A 20,121-nucleotide genomic window follows, 5' to 3' on the forward strand; every position below is an offset into this window, starting at 1 on the left:
TACTATGACTTAGTATAATATGATTTATAATTTACTATTACACTATGATTTACTATTATACTATGAGTGGCAAGGTCAGGGCTGTGTTGGCACACCAGCAGAGCCACTTTGGAGCTCCCACCGGTGCGATTTTGCAGCCCCAACCTTGCCACTGTGATGCTCTACTCTGGGAAGTGGAAGTGACACCAGTGTCAGGAAGCTGACTCCATAGCACAGTCCACTAGGTGCTCCGGGGAGTTGTAGTCCCAAACTTGGTTGAAGAAATCTGTTAAAGAGACAAAAACCCAACTTCCTAAATATGTAATGAAATTGGGACACCACAGAGAGTCTATTCAGCAACAGGGCACTAGGGGGTGCTACTGCACCAGGAACACTTGGGAAATACATGCTCCAGCATTTTCGTGGAAGAGAGCTTTGATCTCTTCACTAGCAAATATCTGCTCACAGGAAGCATGAGAGAGGAACTGAGTTTGTATTTTCTCTTTTCTAGCTCCAGGACATCTCTTGCATACTCTTATTTGCAGTGGAAACCAGCCTGGCTTTTTAACATCTCATAGTGGATATGTTTTATTCTGGATGCAGACTTTACTAAGGAGGTGGAGGCCCATGTTTTTGTTACAGATGAAGCCAGTTTGAAAAAATGAAATCGCAAATCAAACGATGAATGCTCAAATATAAACATCTGCAAAGTGATTTTTTCAAAAGCGCCTGGAAACCAAGCCTTATGAGGAACAGTTGAGGGAGTTGGGTATGCTTAGCTTTGAAAAGATGACAGTGAGAGGAGATAGGATAGCCATCTTCAAACATGTAAAGGGCTGCCACTTGGAAGATGGAGCAAGATTGTTTTATCCTGCTCCAGGTTAGGACCCAAAGCAATGGCTTCACGTTACAAGAAAGGAGATTCCAACTAAGCGTCTGGAAGAACTTTGTGACAGTAAGAGCTGCTTGACAGTGGAACAGTCTCCTTCTACTGACGGTGGATTCTCCTTCCTTGGAAGTTTTTAAGCAGAGGTTGGATGGCTATCTGTTAAGGATGCTTTTGTTGAGATACCTGCACTGCAGGGGGTTGGACTAGATGACCCTGGGGGTTCCTTCCAACTCTACAATTCTATGATTCTGTGAAATCCCAATTTGAAAACTCATCTTTCAGCTACAAAGCTCAAATTTTGATCATGATAATGAAAGACAAATTGAGGTGGCAAATGTGTGGCTCTGCTGACTAAACTATAAGAACCAAAGTCAGAGATTTACCCTCAAACTCAACGGTTTGACAAAGTTTGAGGGAACTCCTATATTATTAAAAATCTGATAATCTGAAACTGTACAGATTTTGAAATCTGAGAAAAAAATTAATTCACCACTAGGCCTTATTAAAAGGTCCATGTCTTCCAGTGATCTGTATCTTCGGTCCCTGAGGAGGCCATAGAAACACACACACACACACACACACACACACACACACACACACAGTGCTGTCTGATTGTGAGCACATCATGGCAGTAATGCTTTTAAAAACACTCATGAACCATTCAAAGGGTCTGTGAGCGAAGGTCAGATGCAAAGACAAAGGACTGACACCCCCCCCCATACATGCTTTATGATACTCACTAGTTACATAGAAATAGATGAGCCGTTCATCACGGCCAACTTTGTTAGAGGCTGCACACTTGTACATGACAGAAACGTTGGCTTCTTGGATGATAAGTTTGCTGACCGTCTGGTAAAGAAACAGAATGGGCAACATGAATGACATTTAAAATGTGGAAACGCAAGACTTCTCAGCTTCTTACCAACCTTCCAGGAAGGAAGAGGATGCTCTAGCCTCATTCTTATGCTCTGGGGAATTGCATGATGAAATATTTAAGGGTATGTTTGCACCACCCATTCAATTTTTGTCCAGTTTCTCCTGTCTCTTCATTTTGTTTCCACTGATAGTTTGCTTATCATTCAGCATTGTCCTGTGATCTCCATTCACCACTTCCCCTACTGAAATGTTGCTGTTGCACTGAGACACTCCCCTCAATAAAAAGGGTTAAATCAGGGGCAGCAAACTTTATTTATGTGCTGCCATTCTGCTTACAGGGAAGTAGGTTGAAAGGGGGTTAGTAGCCATACACAAACAGATGGTGCATAATGACCTGACACAGAATTTTGGAAAAGCCAAGGACAGGAACAAAGAGGTGTACACTAGACAAATGCCATCTTTTGTCCCTGTTTAAAGAGAGGATTGCAGATGTAGTGCAAACTATAGGAAAAGCAACAGATGAGAAATGTATGGGTGGGACCACTAGGCTTGTCCACACTACAGTTCAGTGTGTTTGCAGCTGTTTGCATTCCCATTTAATCTGCTTAGTCCACATGATGTCACCCTCAAACAACACCAATCTCAGTGTTTCTCCCCTGTAAATTTAGGTTTACGCAATACGGGGATACTTTGATAAACTGGGGAAAATTTGGCTGCAAACCACTTCACTCAGGGTTTCAGATCATTTGTTTTGGTGTGTTTTGGATGGGTAAATCAATTTTCACTTTCTGCCACTGCCCTTTCCATGCCTGCTACTTCCTCGGTGCTTTCATTGCTTTTCCAGCTGTGCCCGTAACTGTTTTTGGTGCACTCCTGAATGCAGGATTCCCCACCCCACCCCACCCCCAGCCTTTGATCCCACTGATTTGCACTAAACCAGAAAATTGCAGAAAGAAAGCACATGAAAAATTTCTACACCAATTAAATTGGGCAGCCATCTGAAAAGTGGGTGCTGAAATTTACAATTGATTTCATTTCTTTTCCAGCATCCTAGTAGTAGTGAGTCAAGAGCCTAGTCATTCACATGTATATGTATATGTATATGTATATGTATATGTATATGTGTGTGTGTGTGTATATATATATATTCTTTTGATATTTTATTCTTTTGATATTCTTTTGATCCCTCAGATTTGCACAGAACTAGAAAATTGCACAAGAAACAACAAAACAAAACAAGGTGCACATATAGCTACCTGCATGCGTGTCCTGTCAGTGCTTAACTGGCATAATAGAATCAAGAAATTAGAAGGCTACAACAAATGCAAAAGAGAATGCCTGCTAGTATGAATGGGAAAGACTACTCCAGTCTAATTTGAATTGGTGGGGGGTGGATTAAGAGCTAAGTAATGCTCCAACGTGGACAAGCCCACTCTAAGATGGATCTGTTCTGCTGACCTTTGCAGATCATCTGTGGAAGGATAGCTCCAGTTCCTTTAATGATATATGCAGTGGTCCACAAAATGTCAACACAGCTGCTGGCTAGTGCAATTAAACCAATATAATATTTAACAAATTCTGCAGTACAAAACCATGCAGGGTATGCACAACGTCCATCATCTAGATTTAATTCCTATTGCCTTCAATTGGTCTTCTAACCTATGATCGGAAATTAACTATTCTGGTGTTATAAGCCTATTCCACCTATTCACATAGTCCTGCTTTCTTCTATTTCAGAAACTACATAGCAGTGGCTTTCAGTCTGTGCTCTAGGGAATCCTTTTTGTAAACTGAAAGGCTGGTTAGAAATTCATTCATCAAATGAAATCAATTAACCCTGGGAAGTTTATTCCTCGTTTGTTGTCTTGTAACAGACATTCCATCAGGTTGCAATGAAGGAGGGAAGCAGGGCCATTCCATTAGCTCTGCTGAGAAACCAGCTGCATCAGGTTTCTCCCCACATCAGCGGTCATTTAGTAGCAGCCATTCCACCAGACTGTCACAGACGAAGAAGAAAGGAAGCAGAGCCACTCTGTCGCTCAGTGGAAAAACCAGCAACTTTTGGTTCTTCCTCTACTTGAACTGGTATCAAATGAAACAAAGAAATTTAAATAGTGGGACCTAGAACTGCATCTAGTGACCTGTTCATAGACAGGAGACTTTCCTAATGTTCTGGAAAATTATATTAATTCCATTAGCAAAAGTTTTGAAGGCCAAAAGACTAGCTATTTTCCTATAATGGCATACTCATATTATGAAACATATAGCCCACCTTTCCACCGAATATGATTCAGGTAGCTAACAACAATAAAATAAACAAATGCAAAAAGCCATCACATAATGGAAATGCGAGACAGCTTTTAGAGACACCACTCCAGGAGGGTTACGGCTCTCTTTTCCAGAACCCAACCATTTAAGGGGCTGACTGGATGAGTCAGAATTGCAAGTTATTTACAAATGTTTTCTATTCATGCTTCTTTCCCTACTAGTAACTTGGGGGAGGATAAAGAAATATATACGGCAATGGATCCTATAAAGGACAAAGCAGGGGGGAAATGGGTTGAAGGAGAGAAAGGAAAGTAAAAGAAGTGAATGTAATATATGTTAAATTACTATCCCAAATAATATCACTAAATATGACTTGTCTATTATTTGGATAGGTTTAGAAAACAGACTGTCTCTTGGTATAAGCCATTAACACAGCCTGAATCAGAGCATGAAACATGCCTCTCTCCTTCCCATCATCCTTTCCGTTGCTTTCCAACTCCTGACTGAAATTGGAACAGGAAGTGATTTTGGAGGGGTGTATGAAAACAGGAAGTGACTTCAGGAAACTGGGAACCATTTGTTTGTTCTTTAGCCTGCATCACTATTATGCACGCGTGTTTGGTAACTGACATTGTCACCTAGAACAGGAAACTAGTCATAGAAAAGCACACATGACTCTGGCATTTAAACAGGAGGGAATGGAAAGAAATAGCCTTTAAATGCCTGCTAGTCATGCATCAGGACTGGAGAGAAAGAAAAAAAAATCATTCCAGAAAGGAAATATAGTGTAATATCCAATGGAACCTCTCACACTTCAAAGCAACGCTTCGTACACTTGGATTCACACATTTGTACTGGAATAGTGTACAGGGCCAAATTGTTCATAATGGCTCATTGAGTCTGGTAGCTGAATCGAGAGAAAGTAGGGGGCAGGTGAGTGGGGCAACTAAAAGCACAGCATGAGCAAGAGGGAAGAGTTGGACTCTTGTTGCCTATGTTTTTTACCCCTTAAATGTCCTACCTCAACTGTCCCACCATCCCAGAATGGCATTATGAAATTCCCACCAGGAGAAAAATGGCTGAAGCACAGTAGTTCGTGGGCAAAAAATAAGGATAGGAAAAGGGTTCTCCCTGCCATTCCACCTCAAGTTCTCAATTCCAATTCCCACCCACCCCTTATATTTAGCAGTACCAAGGTGGTTCTTCCACCGCAACATCAAATTAAATTTCCAGCAGTTTCACTGAATATAGCTTAACGTCATAGGCGCCGACTCCATGGGGCCTGAGGGGGCCCGAGCCCCCTCAAAAATTTGTTTGGGGGGGCTCTGCCCCCCCAATAATCTCGGGCGCCCCTCCAGCAGAGCGCCAACGCCGCCCCTCTCCCAGCCCAAAATGCACAGGGTCGGGCTGCATGCCTCCTGCCCTCCCTCCCGAGCAAAAGCTCCACCCAATTTCCTTCGGAGCTGATTAATAGGCGCAGCACGCTCTCCCCTATTCGCTCACGAGGAGGCGGCGCCACTTTATCTGCATATTCATGAGCTTATTTATTATTCATGAGCTTTCGCGGGCTCCCCCAATATTTTTTATAAGTCGGCACCCCTGCTTAATGTAGGACAAAGTGTAGTTTAATAATCAGAATGCTGACCTGAGTCTTAAAAACAGTTGTGATATATATTCTTATGGAATGGAGTTGGGAATGAATAGTGTAGGGCATCTTCTGTGGTGGCACCCCAGCTATAGAATGTTGTTTGTCTTTTTGGCACTAACTCAAAATTCATGTATTTCCTTAGCCATTTATAGGATGTCAGCAGTGAATTTATTTTGAAGAATGAAGATTGCTGTTATTTACTATATCACTAACACCAAATAAACATGGTTCCTGCTTGTTTTTATGGTAGTTTGCAATTTGATGTATTTATGTTCAGTATTTAAGTTCAGGTTAGAAATATTTTACATAAACATATACATATACATATATATTCATTGCATTAGAATATTCCACTGCACTCTGCCTTCCATTCAGCTTGCTCATAGATGATCTCATTCCTCTATGAAGAAAGCCATGCTCTGACTCACAGTGGACAATACCTTCTAATTTAATGTTCACCTTTTAAATCACTCTATTGAATAAGCATACATTCAGTACTGAATTCACTGAAAGCAATGCAAATTTAGATCAATATTATCATTGATCATTGATCAATATCATTGATCAATATTATCATTCCTTCCTTTGCACACTCATACAACGTTTGTCCCCAAATTTGCCAGTGCCATTCACATAAATCTGGTGCATTCTTAACCTTTGAGTAATGTCAGCTATATTAGGAGTACATGACAGCTATGGAAGTTTCACTTCTGCAGCCTTCATTTCTTCAGAGTCCTCCCCCCCCCCCCGCCCCCGGATTGTGAACTATTTTTTATTTCATGTGAATGAATGTCTTCAGAAATGTCAGTCTTCACATTTTATACCTCATTTTTCTCTCTAGTATCATAATTGGTAGTAAGGATCTTAACGGGTTATCCAAAATTTTGTTGTCCCCGAAGGGGCAATGACAATAAAGATATTACTACTACTATTAAAAAAAACTGGCTTTGGTTTTTCATAGATAAGACAAAAACTGATTACTAAACGTATAGATATAGATAAGACAACGTATAGATAAGACAAAAACTGATTACTAAATGTGTAATCATTTAGCTGCATAACTAACTGACCACATGATGGAAGTCAACTCCTAGTTTGACTTCATGTTGCAAAATCAGCTAAAACAGAACAGGCCTGAGAAGGCTCCATCTCATGAGCTCGAGGTGCTTCTACCTCTTTCCAACGCAGAAAGGACAAAGAGAAACATGTGGCCTCACCTTGTTCCTTCCTTCCACAAACTCTGTCCAGGTGTCAATGCTTTCAATGGCATTCACAGCATCCAGCTGCGACACATCCTTCCAGTCCTTACACTCGGGCATCCGGTCTCGCTGATGGCGCCGGACAGTCCTCCTCCTGCTCCTATTTATCCAGAAGCCATGAAAGAAGAAGAGACAGAGAGAAACAGGAGACTTGGTTAGCCAATAAAAGAAGTTATTGGGAAGATTACAGGGCATTAACATACAATGCTGCCTATAATATAATTAGGAGGAGAGGGAAAATGGCTAAGGGGGAGCACGAGATGGCCTTATAAAACTTTGCATGGTACAGAGAAAATGGATAAAGAGAAAATGTTCTCCCTCTCCCACAGTATGAGAAATTTCAAGGATCGCCAGTGATAGCAAGAGAGTCAGAAGAGATGGAATATTATAAGCACTTCTCTTCATGTAGTAAACAATTCGCTCCATTTCATGTGGTGATAACCACTAGCTTAGATTGCTTTAAAAAGGGGTAAAAAAATGCAAGGATATTTCATATACCCACAACTATCAGCAGCAGTTGGTGGGGTGGTAAGGTGCAGAAAGCTCAAGGTGGTGCAGGCAGGGTGATGGTGTGGCAAGAGCACTGGACTGGCTCCTTTGCCATGCCTGCACAGTTAAACTCCCTGCACCTTGCCCCTCCCTCTGCCTGGAACCCTGACCATCTGGGGTGCCAGTGTCTAGGGAGCAAAAGCAGGAGAAGAATATAGCCTTCATGCCATGCTGTGTGGATGCGCGTGTTAAATATATGGTGTGCACACAACCTGAAAGAGTTTTTCATGTGGGAGGTCAGGGGATTGATATGCATCTAAGGGACGTTGACTGAGAGTTAAGAGAGAGTATGCTACAGGGTGTGGTATCCTGCAACATGTGTCAGAAGGTCTCTGCTGGAAAGTCGGGTTCAAATGTAATGCAATGTGGGTACCTGGATAAAGTGTCTGCACTGCTGTGTATGCAGTAGACCAAGTATGGACAACTGGTGGCCCAAAACATTTCTGAGAGTGTTGGACAGTTCTGGCACCCAAATTCATCTGGCAGATAGTGTGCTCCTCCGCCCAAACAACATGCCTTCATTAGAGAAGATGAGGGGACAGATGTTTAGCACACTTAGTGTACCATAACAAGAGTGAGAATCTGTTTAAACAACTGGAAATCATGATGCATCCTCTGAAGCTGGGATAAGCATAAAGATTGTGGCCTTGGGAGACAGTGCTAATAATTCAACAACTCCTCTCCTTCCTGACAAGGCCACAAAGCATTCTGATGGGACTGGAAATGCCCTTGTTTCCTCAGACAGTCAAACAGTACATTTACGGCATCAGTATTTTTATAGATGCCCCACTTCCTCCTGGGTCAATAATGCTTCCCTGTCAAATTCCTGTCTATCTTAGAGGCCTCTTTCTATCTTTCTTTCTCAATAATAATAGACCTTTGCTGTAAAATGTCCTGCCAGCAGAACCCAAAGGAACAGGAGGCAGCTTGTCTCCTGCACAATAACCATTCAGACAGAGACAGAGGTCATATAAATTGTCCTTGTTTCTAAGGGCAGTTCCACAACTACATTCACCACATCCAGAGCCTGTCACTCCTGGTCAAACAGGGCCTCCATGAGGAAAAGAACCTCTAGCACTACTGCCTCTTCCAAACTGGTGCATACTGAATGCCACTGCAAATCACCATAAGCTTCTCCAGTCAACCAGCAAGAGAAAAAGGGAAATTATGGGGCACCCACAAGGGATGCAGGTGGCGCTAGGGCTTGCTGATTGGAAGGTCGGCGGTTCAAATCCCCGTGACGGGGTGAGCACCTGTTGCTCAGTCCCAGCTCCTGCCAACCTAGCAATTCAAAAGCGTGTCAAAGTGCAAGTAGATAAATAGGTACCGCTCCAGTGGGAAGGTAAATGGCGTTTCCATGTGCTGCTCTGGCCACATGACCCAGAAAAACTGTCTGTGGACAAACGTTGGCTCCCTTGGCCAGTAAAGCGAGATGAGGGCCGCAACCCCAGAGTCGTTCGCAACTGGACTTAACTGTCAGGGGTCCTTTACCTTTTTAGCAGCCTCCACAGCTCTTTGAGCTACATTGCTTGGGACAGGGAAAATAAGCACCCTGCTTATCACCCAGTTGAAGCACAGATACTAAACAGTCTGGGAGAAAACAAGCAGTTCAAGCCTTTCTTAGCAAGCTGCCCAAGTTTCCTTGGAGACTTCACATTCTCAGAACCGTTGCACTAAGGGATTTGTTTTGGAGTTAAAATGCTGAAGGCCAGTAAAATTCTCATTTATTAAATGGCTGCTGCCCTATGTTTCAATTCTGTGTTAATGTTTCCAAAAACTGTTTCCCTCCACACAGTGGAAACAATGTGAACCACTTTGTTTCGTATTCTTGTTCTCTCTTTCTCTCACACATTCTTCTTCTCCCAATCTAATGGGCTCTTTTTATCTCTCTGCTTCTTGATGTAGTCACAGGCATCTTGGAGTCCAAAAGCTTTTATGAGTCTTCCTATCACTATGTATTACAACAGCTCCATACATTCTGCCTTATGACTTTAATTTGCGTGAATCTGCTACTTCTACATTCACTCAGCTTTTACTAAAGCTCCGTTGTCACTTTGACTCAAATATGATCTTGGGGTCACACAGAGGTGTAGTGTGTGGGGAGCATGGCCCTGGGCACAGTTTTGAGAGGGGCATGACTAGGCGCCCCTCCCAGACTCCCTCATTGGGCCTGGTTCCGGCTCCTGGGCCAGGTCTGACCTGGGAGGCGGAGAGAAGGAGGATAGTCACAGCAGCAGTGTTGCTGCCCCTCTCCTTGGCTGGGCAGTGCTGTGTGAGGGTGCCACCAAGGCAGCATTCTCGGGCCTGGCTGGGCGCAGCAGGCTCCCACCACCCCTGCCCCCTTAGGGCATGGCCCATGCACCCAATTTAGGTGGCAGGAGCGTACGTTCCACTGCTGGGGTAACATACTGTTCAGTCACTTTTGCAGGCTTTCACAGATTTGCTATTTCAAACTTCTGCCAAGCTTCTTTGTGAATTTACTGAAGTAACATAAGTTCTTTGTGTGGGATAACCAGCCTCATATAACCAACTTGCTTAAGTCTAATTAACACATGAAGGGGTTAATACCACAGAGTAAGCTGTTTTGCCAGGCTTAGTTATGCCCACTTCCCCTCACCTTGGGAGGAACTAGGTAATCAAGCCTATTGTTTCTTCCTAGTCTGTGGGAGAAGCTCAGCATGTGAAGAGGCTAAGCTGGTTGCTCCAGCTTAGCCACATGGCTCTAACAAACCACTCTTGAGTTCCTATACCAATAATTTGGGAACTTTCACTACTGTAACTAATCCAGGTTTTACTGCCTGTGCAACTTTTTCTGTACTTGGCCCAAACCTGGATTTTGGCATCTAGGGAATTCTTTATACAGTCTACCCATTTTTTCATTGCACCAACACTTTGGGGTCCAAACATATTCTTATCTAGTTTTATTTTCAACAACCACTGGATCATCTCACTCTGCATTCTGGCTATTAAAAAAACAACACCTTTATTTATTAGCACTACTAGAACCTTCTGAGGTGCATGAATTATACAGCGGTACTCATATAGATTTGTTTTTATGAGATATTGTTCTGGTAAGCAACAAGGGCATTGAAACACATCTTTGTAAAACTTTGTGTCAGACTCCCATCGATCTTTCTAAGTCTGTTTCTGTTAAATAGAGTATTAAACCCCTTAGATGCCACTTCCTACCTAGACATTTTCTGGCAGCTACATAAATTTTCTGCAGGAAAAACCCACACACATTGAAAACCTCACAACTCTGACATTGTATTAATTTCTGCCTCCATTGTCTCTGCAGACAAGCAGCAGGCAAGTTTTGAGTTCTGCCACTAGCATGCTCAGAAACAAATCTCTTGAAGAGGGTAACAAATCTCTACAGCTTCCTAAGATGGGGCAAACTGCACCAGGCAAAGCAGCATTTGGTTTGATAGATGTCTGTGAAGACTGAAGAGCCACTTATTTATAGGCGATTCTTCATGTTAGACCACTGCATTTCTTGTTCTTTTTCTGTCAAATGGCTGAGTTGAGTCCACTTTACAAATTGCCTTTTCATGCAGCTGCTGACCTGTTCATGTTTGTGAATGATTGCTTCTCAGCTCCACTTTAAACTGGGCCTAGATCCTAACCAGTTTTCAGACACCAAGGGCCAAACCTGAAATTGATGCAGGAGTTATGGGATCAGGTTCCCCAGCTTTTAAAAATATTTAAAAGTAGCCACAGGGTCCCTCATTCAGATTGTCACTGCCATGTTGTGGGGGAATTATTTGTTTTGCTTTTTAACACCCCTATGCCTGCATTACATTTCCCTGATTTAAATCAACTCTGAGGGCAAAAATGTACATCTACCCATACTGTATTGCTATGTTCTCCCTTCCCAAACACAGCAGTTTCAATCCAAATATGAGCCCTCTGTAGCTGCTTGTCTTTCTTTGGAAAAATGAGACATCCAGTTTTTGAATTTCCCATGGCATGCCTAGTTTGGACCTAAGCCAATAGTTCAGTCCTCAGTGGCCAGAGAAATCAAAGAAAAAGCACTAGCAGGATAATTCTATGCAGGAGTAATCAGCAACATTTTTACATATTCAACACCAGATGAAAAACCTGTCTAAACCCCTGCTCTTAACCCTGCTCCTTTGTGTTGCTCCATGAGAAATCTAAAATGCAGCCCATGGCACAATTAGTTGCTAGAGAAGCATGGAATCTCTTTTCCAGTAGTGAGGTTTCATGCCACTCCAGCCATACCTATAAGGAGGGAGCATTTTGTGGGCCAAATGAATAGCCCCCTCTCTTGGGACTAGAAGATGCAGGCAGGAGGGTAAACCTCATTGTCTACTCCACTCATATGAATAAAAAACTGATGCTCTTGCACAAGGACCACCATTTGTACTTTTATCTACAGATGTTGGACAACACTACCTCTCTGAGATCAAGGTGATAATACCAGCTTATTATGACATTTGACTTAGGTCTTAGTCATAGGTTTTAAAGTGAAGGAACAGTATGCATTTAGCTCCTGGCCAACATTATTGCATTTCCTTCAAATGGACAGGTACTCACACCACTCTCCATGCCACTACAAATGTTTTCCAAAAGGCAGTGTGGAGAAACATTGTCCTGTAAGTGCAAGAAGCCACTGCACACAAATGGCTTCATTTCTGTTACTGTAAGTTGTTTTAATCCATTTTTAACATTGTGTTTTAATTGTTGTAGCCTGTCCTGGCACCTTAAAGTGAAGGGCAGGCAAGTAACAACAGCAACAGCAGCAGTAGCAGCAGCAACAGCAACAGTTAGCAACACCAACACGGAGGCTACCCATTTTGGTTTGGGTCCAAATCCAAATTTGCAAGGAACAAATAGGAAAACAAAAAACAGTTTCATTTTTAATGGACTTGCATTAAATTTCAAGGCTTAGTGGATAAAGCCTGCCAAATTACAGAGAAATAGTTCCATTAGTTTTTGTACTAGGCACCTTTAAAAACAAAAACAGAATTGTTCACAATTCTTTTACCTTTTGGCAGAAGTGTATGAAATTTGCTCTCTTGTTTGCCTTTTCTGAGAGGATGCACTCTGGCACTTTTTATCTAGCCATAGTGGTTTTCCTGCAAGGGCAGGCTTTTCCATTTTAGGATGGTCAAAAAAGAAATCACTTAAGCTCCCCTCTTATTTTGTATGCAATCTGTATGCAAATAGCATACACCAGACAGTCCCCTCTTTGTAAGAAACCTGCCAAAATACAAAATGTTTTTTTGTGCTGGGTGCTTTTTGAGGATGGGGAGAACTAAAGGGGATTTGCTTCTCTCCCTCTGGTTTTGTGGGCAACTATTTTATTATGAAAATGGCATACTTTCCTAGCGACACCTCTACAACATAACCAGCAACATTTTAAATATCCAAATATCTGAAGTGCCCCAAATCCCACTTTGGTTTGGGGCATACTGAAGAGATGCTACTTTAGCTCGGAGACGCCTGAAATCTGTCCAAAGCAGCCCGCTTTGGCATTCATCCGATGCACATCCCTAGTGACCCTCTTGCGGTGACCATCTCATATGCATTTGCATGAAGAAGCATGCCAAGGTCTTCCTCCCTTGCTGCAGCATTAAGAACACGGCAAAGATCAAAGGAGGCCAGTCACTTACAGATTGTGACGGGAGAACATTGGGCAGGGTGTCCAAGGCCTCCACTGCCACTGGATCTTCTCTGGTGCTGGGATGCCATACACAGTGCAGGTGAGCACCTGTCGGCTTTTACGGGAATAGATGTTGGGTGAAGTTGCTTCTTTCTCATGGATTTGTGGAGGAACTGAAATAAGAAGAACGTTGATGTATCAGCCTTGTAAATAATAACTGTTCTGGGATGGTTGCCTCTGCTGCTCTCTCTGCCAATCCTCTAATCACCCACACTATCTCCCTCAATTGTCTCCCTCCCCTCCCAACCTCGCGTTGCTGCTGCTGTGTAGTAGTAGTTACAGTGGTGCCCCGCAAGACGAATGCCTCGCAAGACGGAAAACTCGCTAGACGAAAGAGTTTTCCATTTTGGAGGTGCTTCGCAAAACGAATCTCCTATGGGCTTGCTTCGCAAGACGAAAATGTCTTGCGAGTTCCTGCGGGGTTTTTTTGCTCCCCCCCTTTTTCTAAGCCGCTAAGCCGCTTATCAGCTGATCCGATAAGCCGATAAGACGCTAAAAGCCGCTAATAGGGCTAATCCGCTAATCTGTCAATGGGCTTGCTTCACAAGATGAAAAAACTGCTAGACGAAGAGAATCACAGAACGGATTCTTTTCGTCTTGCGAGGCACCACTGTATACTCCTTCCTCTCCCTTAGAATTGCTCTAGGTCCCAGCAGCACTGATGTCACTGCAGCTTACCTGGGCAGGGCTGGAGTGGGGCAGCAATGTCAGGGTGGGAATCACCTGATTGGCTCAGCTGGTGCTCCTGTGCAGCCTCAACCTCACCAGTGCCGTGTTCTGTCCAAAAGTGCCTCACCCAGTGGAGTGGAGCTGCAACACTAGCTTCCCAGCAGCAAGATTGTTGCTGCTTACCAGGTGAGAGTGGGGAAGGGGTGGGGAGGTTCCATACAGGTAAGGTGCAATGTAAGTGATGCTGGCATTGTGAGGGTGGATCTGTGGCTCCACCCCACAGGCCAATGTTGGTGCTGTCTTCTATTAAGCAGGATAGCACTATGGAGGCAGTGTACATTGGCCTTTCCCTGCCCCTGTTGGAAGTCATTGTTTTGAGGAATAGAATGACACATCATTGCTTGAGGGCAACTGTTACAGGACAGCAAGCAAATGCTGAACTACCAGCAGGTAATGTACAATTACCTGGCACACCTCTCATTTAAGAAATTATCTACTAAATGCAATGGATAAAATAACCTGAGCTTAAGTTATGGGTGCATTTAGAGTATGGCTGGGTGGGCGTCAGGCTGCGAGGTCTACGGTCCTTCACACAAAACACCTATTCATTGGGTGGAATTCAATACTGCACTATTATAGACTTCCAAATGTGCAAGCATTTCAGCTTGCTGAATGACCCCCTCTTCTCCCTTAATGTGCTGTTCTTGGAGTTCTCCAGCCCCCTCTGAACCAAGTTCATGGTGGGTGGGAGGAGAGGTGGGGAAGTCCCATTGCACAGGCAAAAGTCCTTGTTCAGGGCTTCTGCTGACAGGGATTGTTAGGAGAATCCTGCTCCTGGTGTTCTTTTTCACTTAATTTGGTGCATGGGGGTGAGGGTGTGCAGAGTTTAAACTGTTGCTATTGTTAGGCAGCTGGGAATCAGAAGCCCTTGGTGATCTACTGCAAAATCACCCAAAGGTCTGCCATTAGATCCCAATCTACCTTCTGCCCAATCCTAATTTAAAACACTGGGAAGTTATTTTCTTCCTCTATAAACACTACAGTGCGTGTTAGGGATGCTGGACTAGCTCCAGGAAAACTCACTTATTGCAATTCTTTCTTCTGCGTTGACATCATGGAGTCAGAAGACTGCAGATCCTTTGGTAGCCTGAATGAGACACCCCCCCCCCAAGTTTACTCCTCATACCCCTCCCACATTTCATTCTTCTGTCTGCTGATATTGAGGGCCAAATACAGGGGTCAGCAACCTTCTTCAGCCATGGGCTGGTCCACCGTCTCTCAGACCATGTGGTGGGCTGGACTATATTTTGATTTTTAAAAATGAACAAATTCCCATGCCCCACAAATAACCCAGAGATATATTTTAAATAAAAGGACACATTCTACTCATGTAAAAACACGCTGATTCCCGGACCATCCGCGGGCCGGATTGAGAAGGCAATTGGGCCGCATCCGGCCCCCAGGCCTTAGGTTGCCTACCCCTGGCCATAGGCGCCGACTCCATGGGGCTTGAGGGGGCTTGAGCCCCCTCAAAAATTTTTTTTGGGGGGCTCAGCCCCCCCAATAATCTCGGGCGCCCTTCCAGCAGAGCGCCGCCGCCGTCCCCCGCCGTCCCCCGCCTCCTCCCCACCTGCTCCCTCGCCAGCCAGCCAGCCAGCCGCGCGCCCTAGCCGGAGAGCCCCGGCCGTCCCCCGCGAGATTAGGGAATCCCCGGGGGCGGGGGCTCCTGCCTCTAGCCCCAGGTTTCCCGCATATCAGCTGTTCCGGAGCTGATTAATAGGCAGCAGCACGCTCTCCCCTATTCGCTCACGAGGGGGCGGCGTCACTTTATTTGCATATTCATGAGCTTGTTTGCATATTCATGAGCTTATTTACATTTCACGAGCTTTCCCGGGCCCCCCCAATATTTTTTATAAGTCCGCGTCCCTGCCCCTGGCCAAATACAATGTGCCCTAGACTGGTGGTGCTGAATCCCTACAAAGCAGAGAAGGGCAGGGAGGGGGGATTTAATGTGCAGGATGGGGGGGAGTGAAATTGTTTTTCCCACCTCCAAATTATCTTTTAGCTTTGGCAATGGTAACAAAGCCCCAATGAAAGAGAACTTTGTTTAGAACGCAGTGTCAGTGGGGGTGGGAACATGGGGGTGGGAGAAGATTTCAGTTTCTTCCACCTGCCTGCACTAAACCTTTTTATATAGGGACTTTGATGACAATCAAATCCTGATACATGGATCTGCTGCCATTATGTGCAGTCGGAAACGGTATTTGAACAGAGGGTCCCCCCATTCCAAACCTGACACTCTTTCCTTGCCCTACTCACCATATTATATTTTTTTATTTTAAAAAATTGAGCCAGTGGCATTCATTTTATAACTTTCTGATCTGAAAGGACAGAAAAGTCTCAGCTCCCCTCCCATTGTGAGTAAGATGCACATGGGGCCAATTTGGACTGGGGCCGGGGGGGAGGGGTAAGGACTATGGCCTTCATCCTCTATAGCACGGACTTGCTAAAATAAACAACCACACAAGGCCAAATGACATCAGGTACAAACATCTGTCGAACTGCAAAGGGTTTCAGGACATTCCTCTCCCATTAGTCCAACCTCCTTACCATTGACCACCAGCTGGAGACTAATGCTCTTCTCCAGTCCAGCCGGCCCGTTTTTCAGAACCAACGTGTAGGAGCCAGAGTTCTGCTCTGCCACATCCTTGATCTGCAGGGAATATTGAGACTGCCTGTTGGAAATTAACCTTCCATCCTTAAACCTGGGCAGAAGAAGAGAGAGAAAGAGAGAGGTGTATGTGTGTGTGGATTAGCACGTTCCTCCCAAAAGGCAGTCACAGGGCTTCAGTCCATGGCAGGAGGCACTTCCTCAAAGGGAGACCTCTCACGAATTTCTCCCCTTCCAGGAAAAGCTTGCTGCATTTTCTGGCCAAAGGGAAAACACTGACAACCACCTAAGGCAAAATTCAGATGTATAAAATGCAGGGGAAATTAGGTTTGCAATGTAATGTCAAATTACTTAATTTGCATTTCTCAAAACAATTGTTGTTGTTGTTGTTTAGTCGTTTAGTCGTGTCCGACTCTTCGTGACCCCATGGACCAGAGCACGCCAGGCACTTCTGTCCTCCACTGCCTCCCGCAGTTTGATCAAACTCATGCTAGTAGCTTCAAGAACACCATCCAACCATCTCATTCTCTGTCGTCCCCTTCTCCTTGTGCCCTCCATCTTTCCCAACATCAGGGTCTTTTCCAGGGAGTCCTCTCTTCTCATGAGGTGGCCAAAGTATTGGAGCCTCAGCTTCACGATCTGTCCTTCCAGTGAGCACTCAGGGCTGATTTCCTTCAGAATGGAGAGGTTTGATCTTCTTGCAGTCCATGGGACTCTCAAGAGTCTCCTCCAGCACCATAATTCAAAAGCATCAATTCTTCGGCGATCAGCCTTCTTTATGGTCCAGCTCTCACTTCCATACATCACTACTGGGAAAACCATGGCTTTTACTATATGGACTTTTGTTGGCAAGGTGATGTCTCTGCTTTTTAAGATGTTGTCTAGGTTTGCCATCGCCTTTCTCCCAAGGAGCAGGCGTCTTTTAATTTCGTAACTGCTGTCACCATCTGCAGTGATCATGGAGCCCAAGAAAGTAAAATCTCTCACTGCCTCCATTTCTTCCCCATCTATTTGCCAGGAGGTGATGGGCCCAGTGGCCATGATCTTCGTTTTTTTGATGTTGAGCTTCAGACCATATTTTGCGCTCTCCTCTTTCACCCTCATTAAAAGGTTCTTTAATTCCTCTTCACTTTCTGCCATCAAGGTTGTGTCATCTGCATATCTGAGGTTGTTGATATTTCTTCCGGCAATCTTAATTCCGGCTTGGGATTCATCCAGCCCAGCCTTTCGCATGATGAATTCTGCATATAAGTTAAATAAGCAGGGAGACAATATACAGCCTTGCCGTACTCCTTTCCCAATTTGGAACCAATCAGTTGTTCCATATCCAGTTCTAACTGTAGCTTCTTGTCCCACATAGAGATTTCGCAGGAGACAGATGAGGTGATCAGGCACTCCCATTTCTTTAAGAACTTGCCATAGTTTGCTGTGGTCAACACAGTCAAAGGCTTTTGCATAGTCAATGAAGCAGAAGTAGATGTCTTTCTGGAACTCTCTGGCTTTCTCCATAATCCAGCGCATGTTTGCAATTTGGTCTCTGGTTCCTCTGCCTCTTCTAAATCCAGCTTGCACTTCTGGGAGTTCTCGGTCCACATACTGCTTGAGCCTTCCTTGTAGAATTTTAAGCATAACCTTGCTAGCATGTGAAATGAGTGAAATTGTGCGGTAGTTGGAGCATTCTTTGGCACTGCCTTTCTTTGGGATTGGAATGTAGACTGATCTTCTCCAATCCTCTGGCCACTGCTGAGTTTTCCAAACTTGCTGGCATATTGAGTGTAGCACCTTAACAGCATCATCTTTTAAAATTTTAAACAGTTCAGCTGGAATACCATCACTTCCACTGGCCTTGTTATTTGCAGTGCTTTCTAAGGCCCATTTGACTTCACTCTCCAGGATGTCTGGCTCAAGGTCAGCAACCACACTACCTGGGGTGTACGAGACATCCATATCTTTCTGGTATAATTCCTCTGTGTATTCTTGCCACCTCTTCTTGATGTCTTCTGCTTCAGTTAGATCTTTACCACTTTTGTCCTTTATTATGGTAATCTTTGTACGAAATGTTCCTTTCATATTTCCGATTTTCTTGAACAGATCTCTGGTTCTTCCCATTCTGTTGCTTTCCTCTATTTCTTTGCATTGCTCGTTTAAGAAGGCCTTCTTGTCTCTCCTTGCTGTTCTTTGGAAATCTGCATTCAATTTCCTGTATCTTTCACTATCTCCCTCGCATTTTGCTTGCCTTCTCTCCTCCGCTATTTGTAAGGCCTCGTTGGACAGCCACTTTGCTTTCTTGCATTTCTTTTTCATTGGGATGGTTTTAGTTGCTGCTTCCTGTATAATGTTGCGAGCCTCCATCCATAGTTCTTCAGGCACTCTGTCCAGCAAATCTAAATCCTTAAACCTGTTCCTCACTTCCACTGTGTATTCATAAGGGATTTGGTTTAGATTGTATCTTACCTGTCCAGTGGTTTTTCCTACTTTCTTCAGTTTAAGCTTGAATTTTGCTATAAGGAGCTGATGATCTGAGCCACAGTCAGCTCCAGGTCTTGTTTTTGCTGACTGTATAGAGCTTCTCCATCTTTGGCTGCAGAGAATATAATCAATCTGATTTCGATGTTGCCCATCTGGGGATGTCCATGTGTAGAGTCGTCTCTTGTGTTGTTGAAAAAGTGTGTTTGTGATGACCAGCTTGTTCTCTTGACAGAACTCTATTAGCCTTTGCCCTGCTTCGTTTTGATCTCCAAGGCCAAACTTGCCAGTTGTTCCTTTTATCTCTTGATTCCCTACTTTAGCATTCCAATCCCCTATAATGAGCAGAACATCCTTCTTTGGTGTCACTTCGATAAGGTTTTGTAAGTCTTCATAGAACTGGTCAATTTCAGTTTCTTCAGCACCAGTAGTTGGTGCATAAACTTGGATTACTGTGATGTTAAAAGGTCTGCCTTGGATTCGTATCGAGATCATTCTATCATTTTTGAGACTGCATCCCAGTACAGCTTTCGCCACTCTTTTGTTGACTATGAGGGCCACTCCATTTCTCTTACGGGTTTCTTGCCCACAGTAGTAGATATGGTAGTCATCCGAACTGAATTCGCCCATTCCCGTCCATTTTAGCTCACTGATGCCCAGGATGTCAATATTTATTCTTGCCATCTCATTTTTGACCACATCCAACTTACCCAGGTTCATGGTTCTTACATTCCAGGTTCCTATGCAATATTTTTCTTTACAGCATTGGACTTTCCTTTCGCTTCCATGCATATCCACAACTGAGCGTCCTTTCGGCTTTGGCCCAGCCGCTTCATCAGCTCTGGATCTACTTGTACTTGTCCTCCGCTCTTCCCCAGTAGCATGTTGGACACCTTCCGACCTGAGGGGCTCATCTTCCAGTGTCATAACTTTTATATGCCTGTTGTCTTTGTCCATGGAGTTTTCTTGGCAGGGATACTGGAGTGGCTTGCCGATTCCTACTCCAGGTGGATCACGTTTGGTCAAAACTCTCCACTATGACCTGTTCATCTTGTGTGCCCTGCTCGGCGTAGTTCATAGCTTCTCTGAGTTCTTCAAGCCCCTTCGCCACGGCAAGGCAGTGATCCATGAAGGGGCTCAAAACAATACAAGATCCCAAAA

At 44.1% G+C, this 20,121-nt stretch overlaps 1 protein-coding gene across 3 annotated transcripts in view; it reads right to left on the reverse strand.

Annotated features, from left to right (window-relative positions):
• FLT4 (fms related receptor tyrosine kinase 4) overlaps positions 1 to 20,121 on the reverse strand; it is a 94,351-nt gene that overhangs the window by 23,378 nt on the left and 50,852 nt on the right. For all 3 annotated transcript variants that reach the window (XM_082211735.1, XM_082211733.1, XM_082211734.1), the window contains exons 9-12: positions 16,434 to 16,588; positions 13,105 to 13,267; positions 6,878 to 7,019; positions 1,609 to 1,717 (exon numbers count right to left, since the gene is read on the reverse strand). In XM_082211735.1, the coding sequence (XP_082067861.1) occupies positions 1,609 to 1,717; positions 6,878 to 7,019; positions 13,105 to 13,267; positions 16,434 to 16,588 (569 nt within the window). The remainder of the gene's footprint in view (positions 1 to 1,608; positions 1,718 to 6,877; positions 7,020 to 13,104; positions 13,268 to 16,433; positions 16,589 to 20,121) is intronic.

Source organism: Podarcis vaucheri (assembly GCF_965113315.1).
Source record: "Podarcis vaucheri genome assembly, chromosome: 2".
NCBI classification, from domain to species: domain Eukaryota; kingdom Metazoa; phylum Chordata; class Lepidosauria; order Squamata; family Lacertidae; genus Podarcis; species Podarcis vaucheri.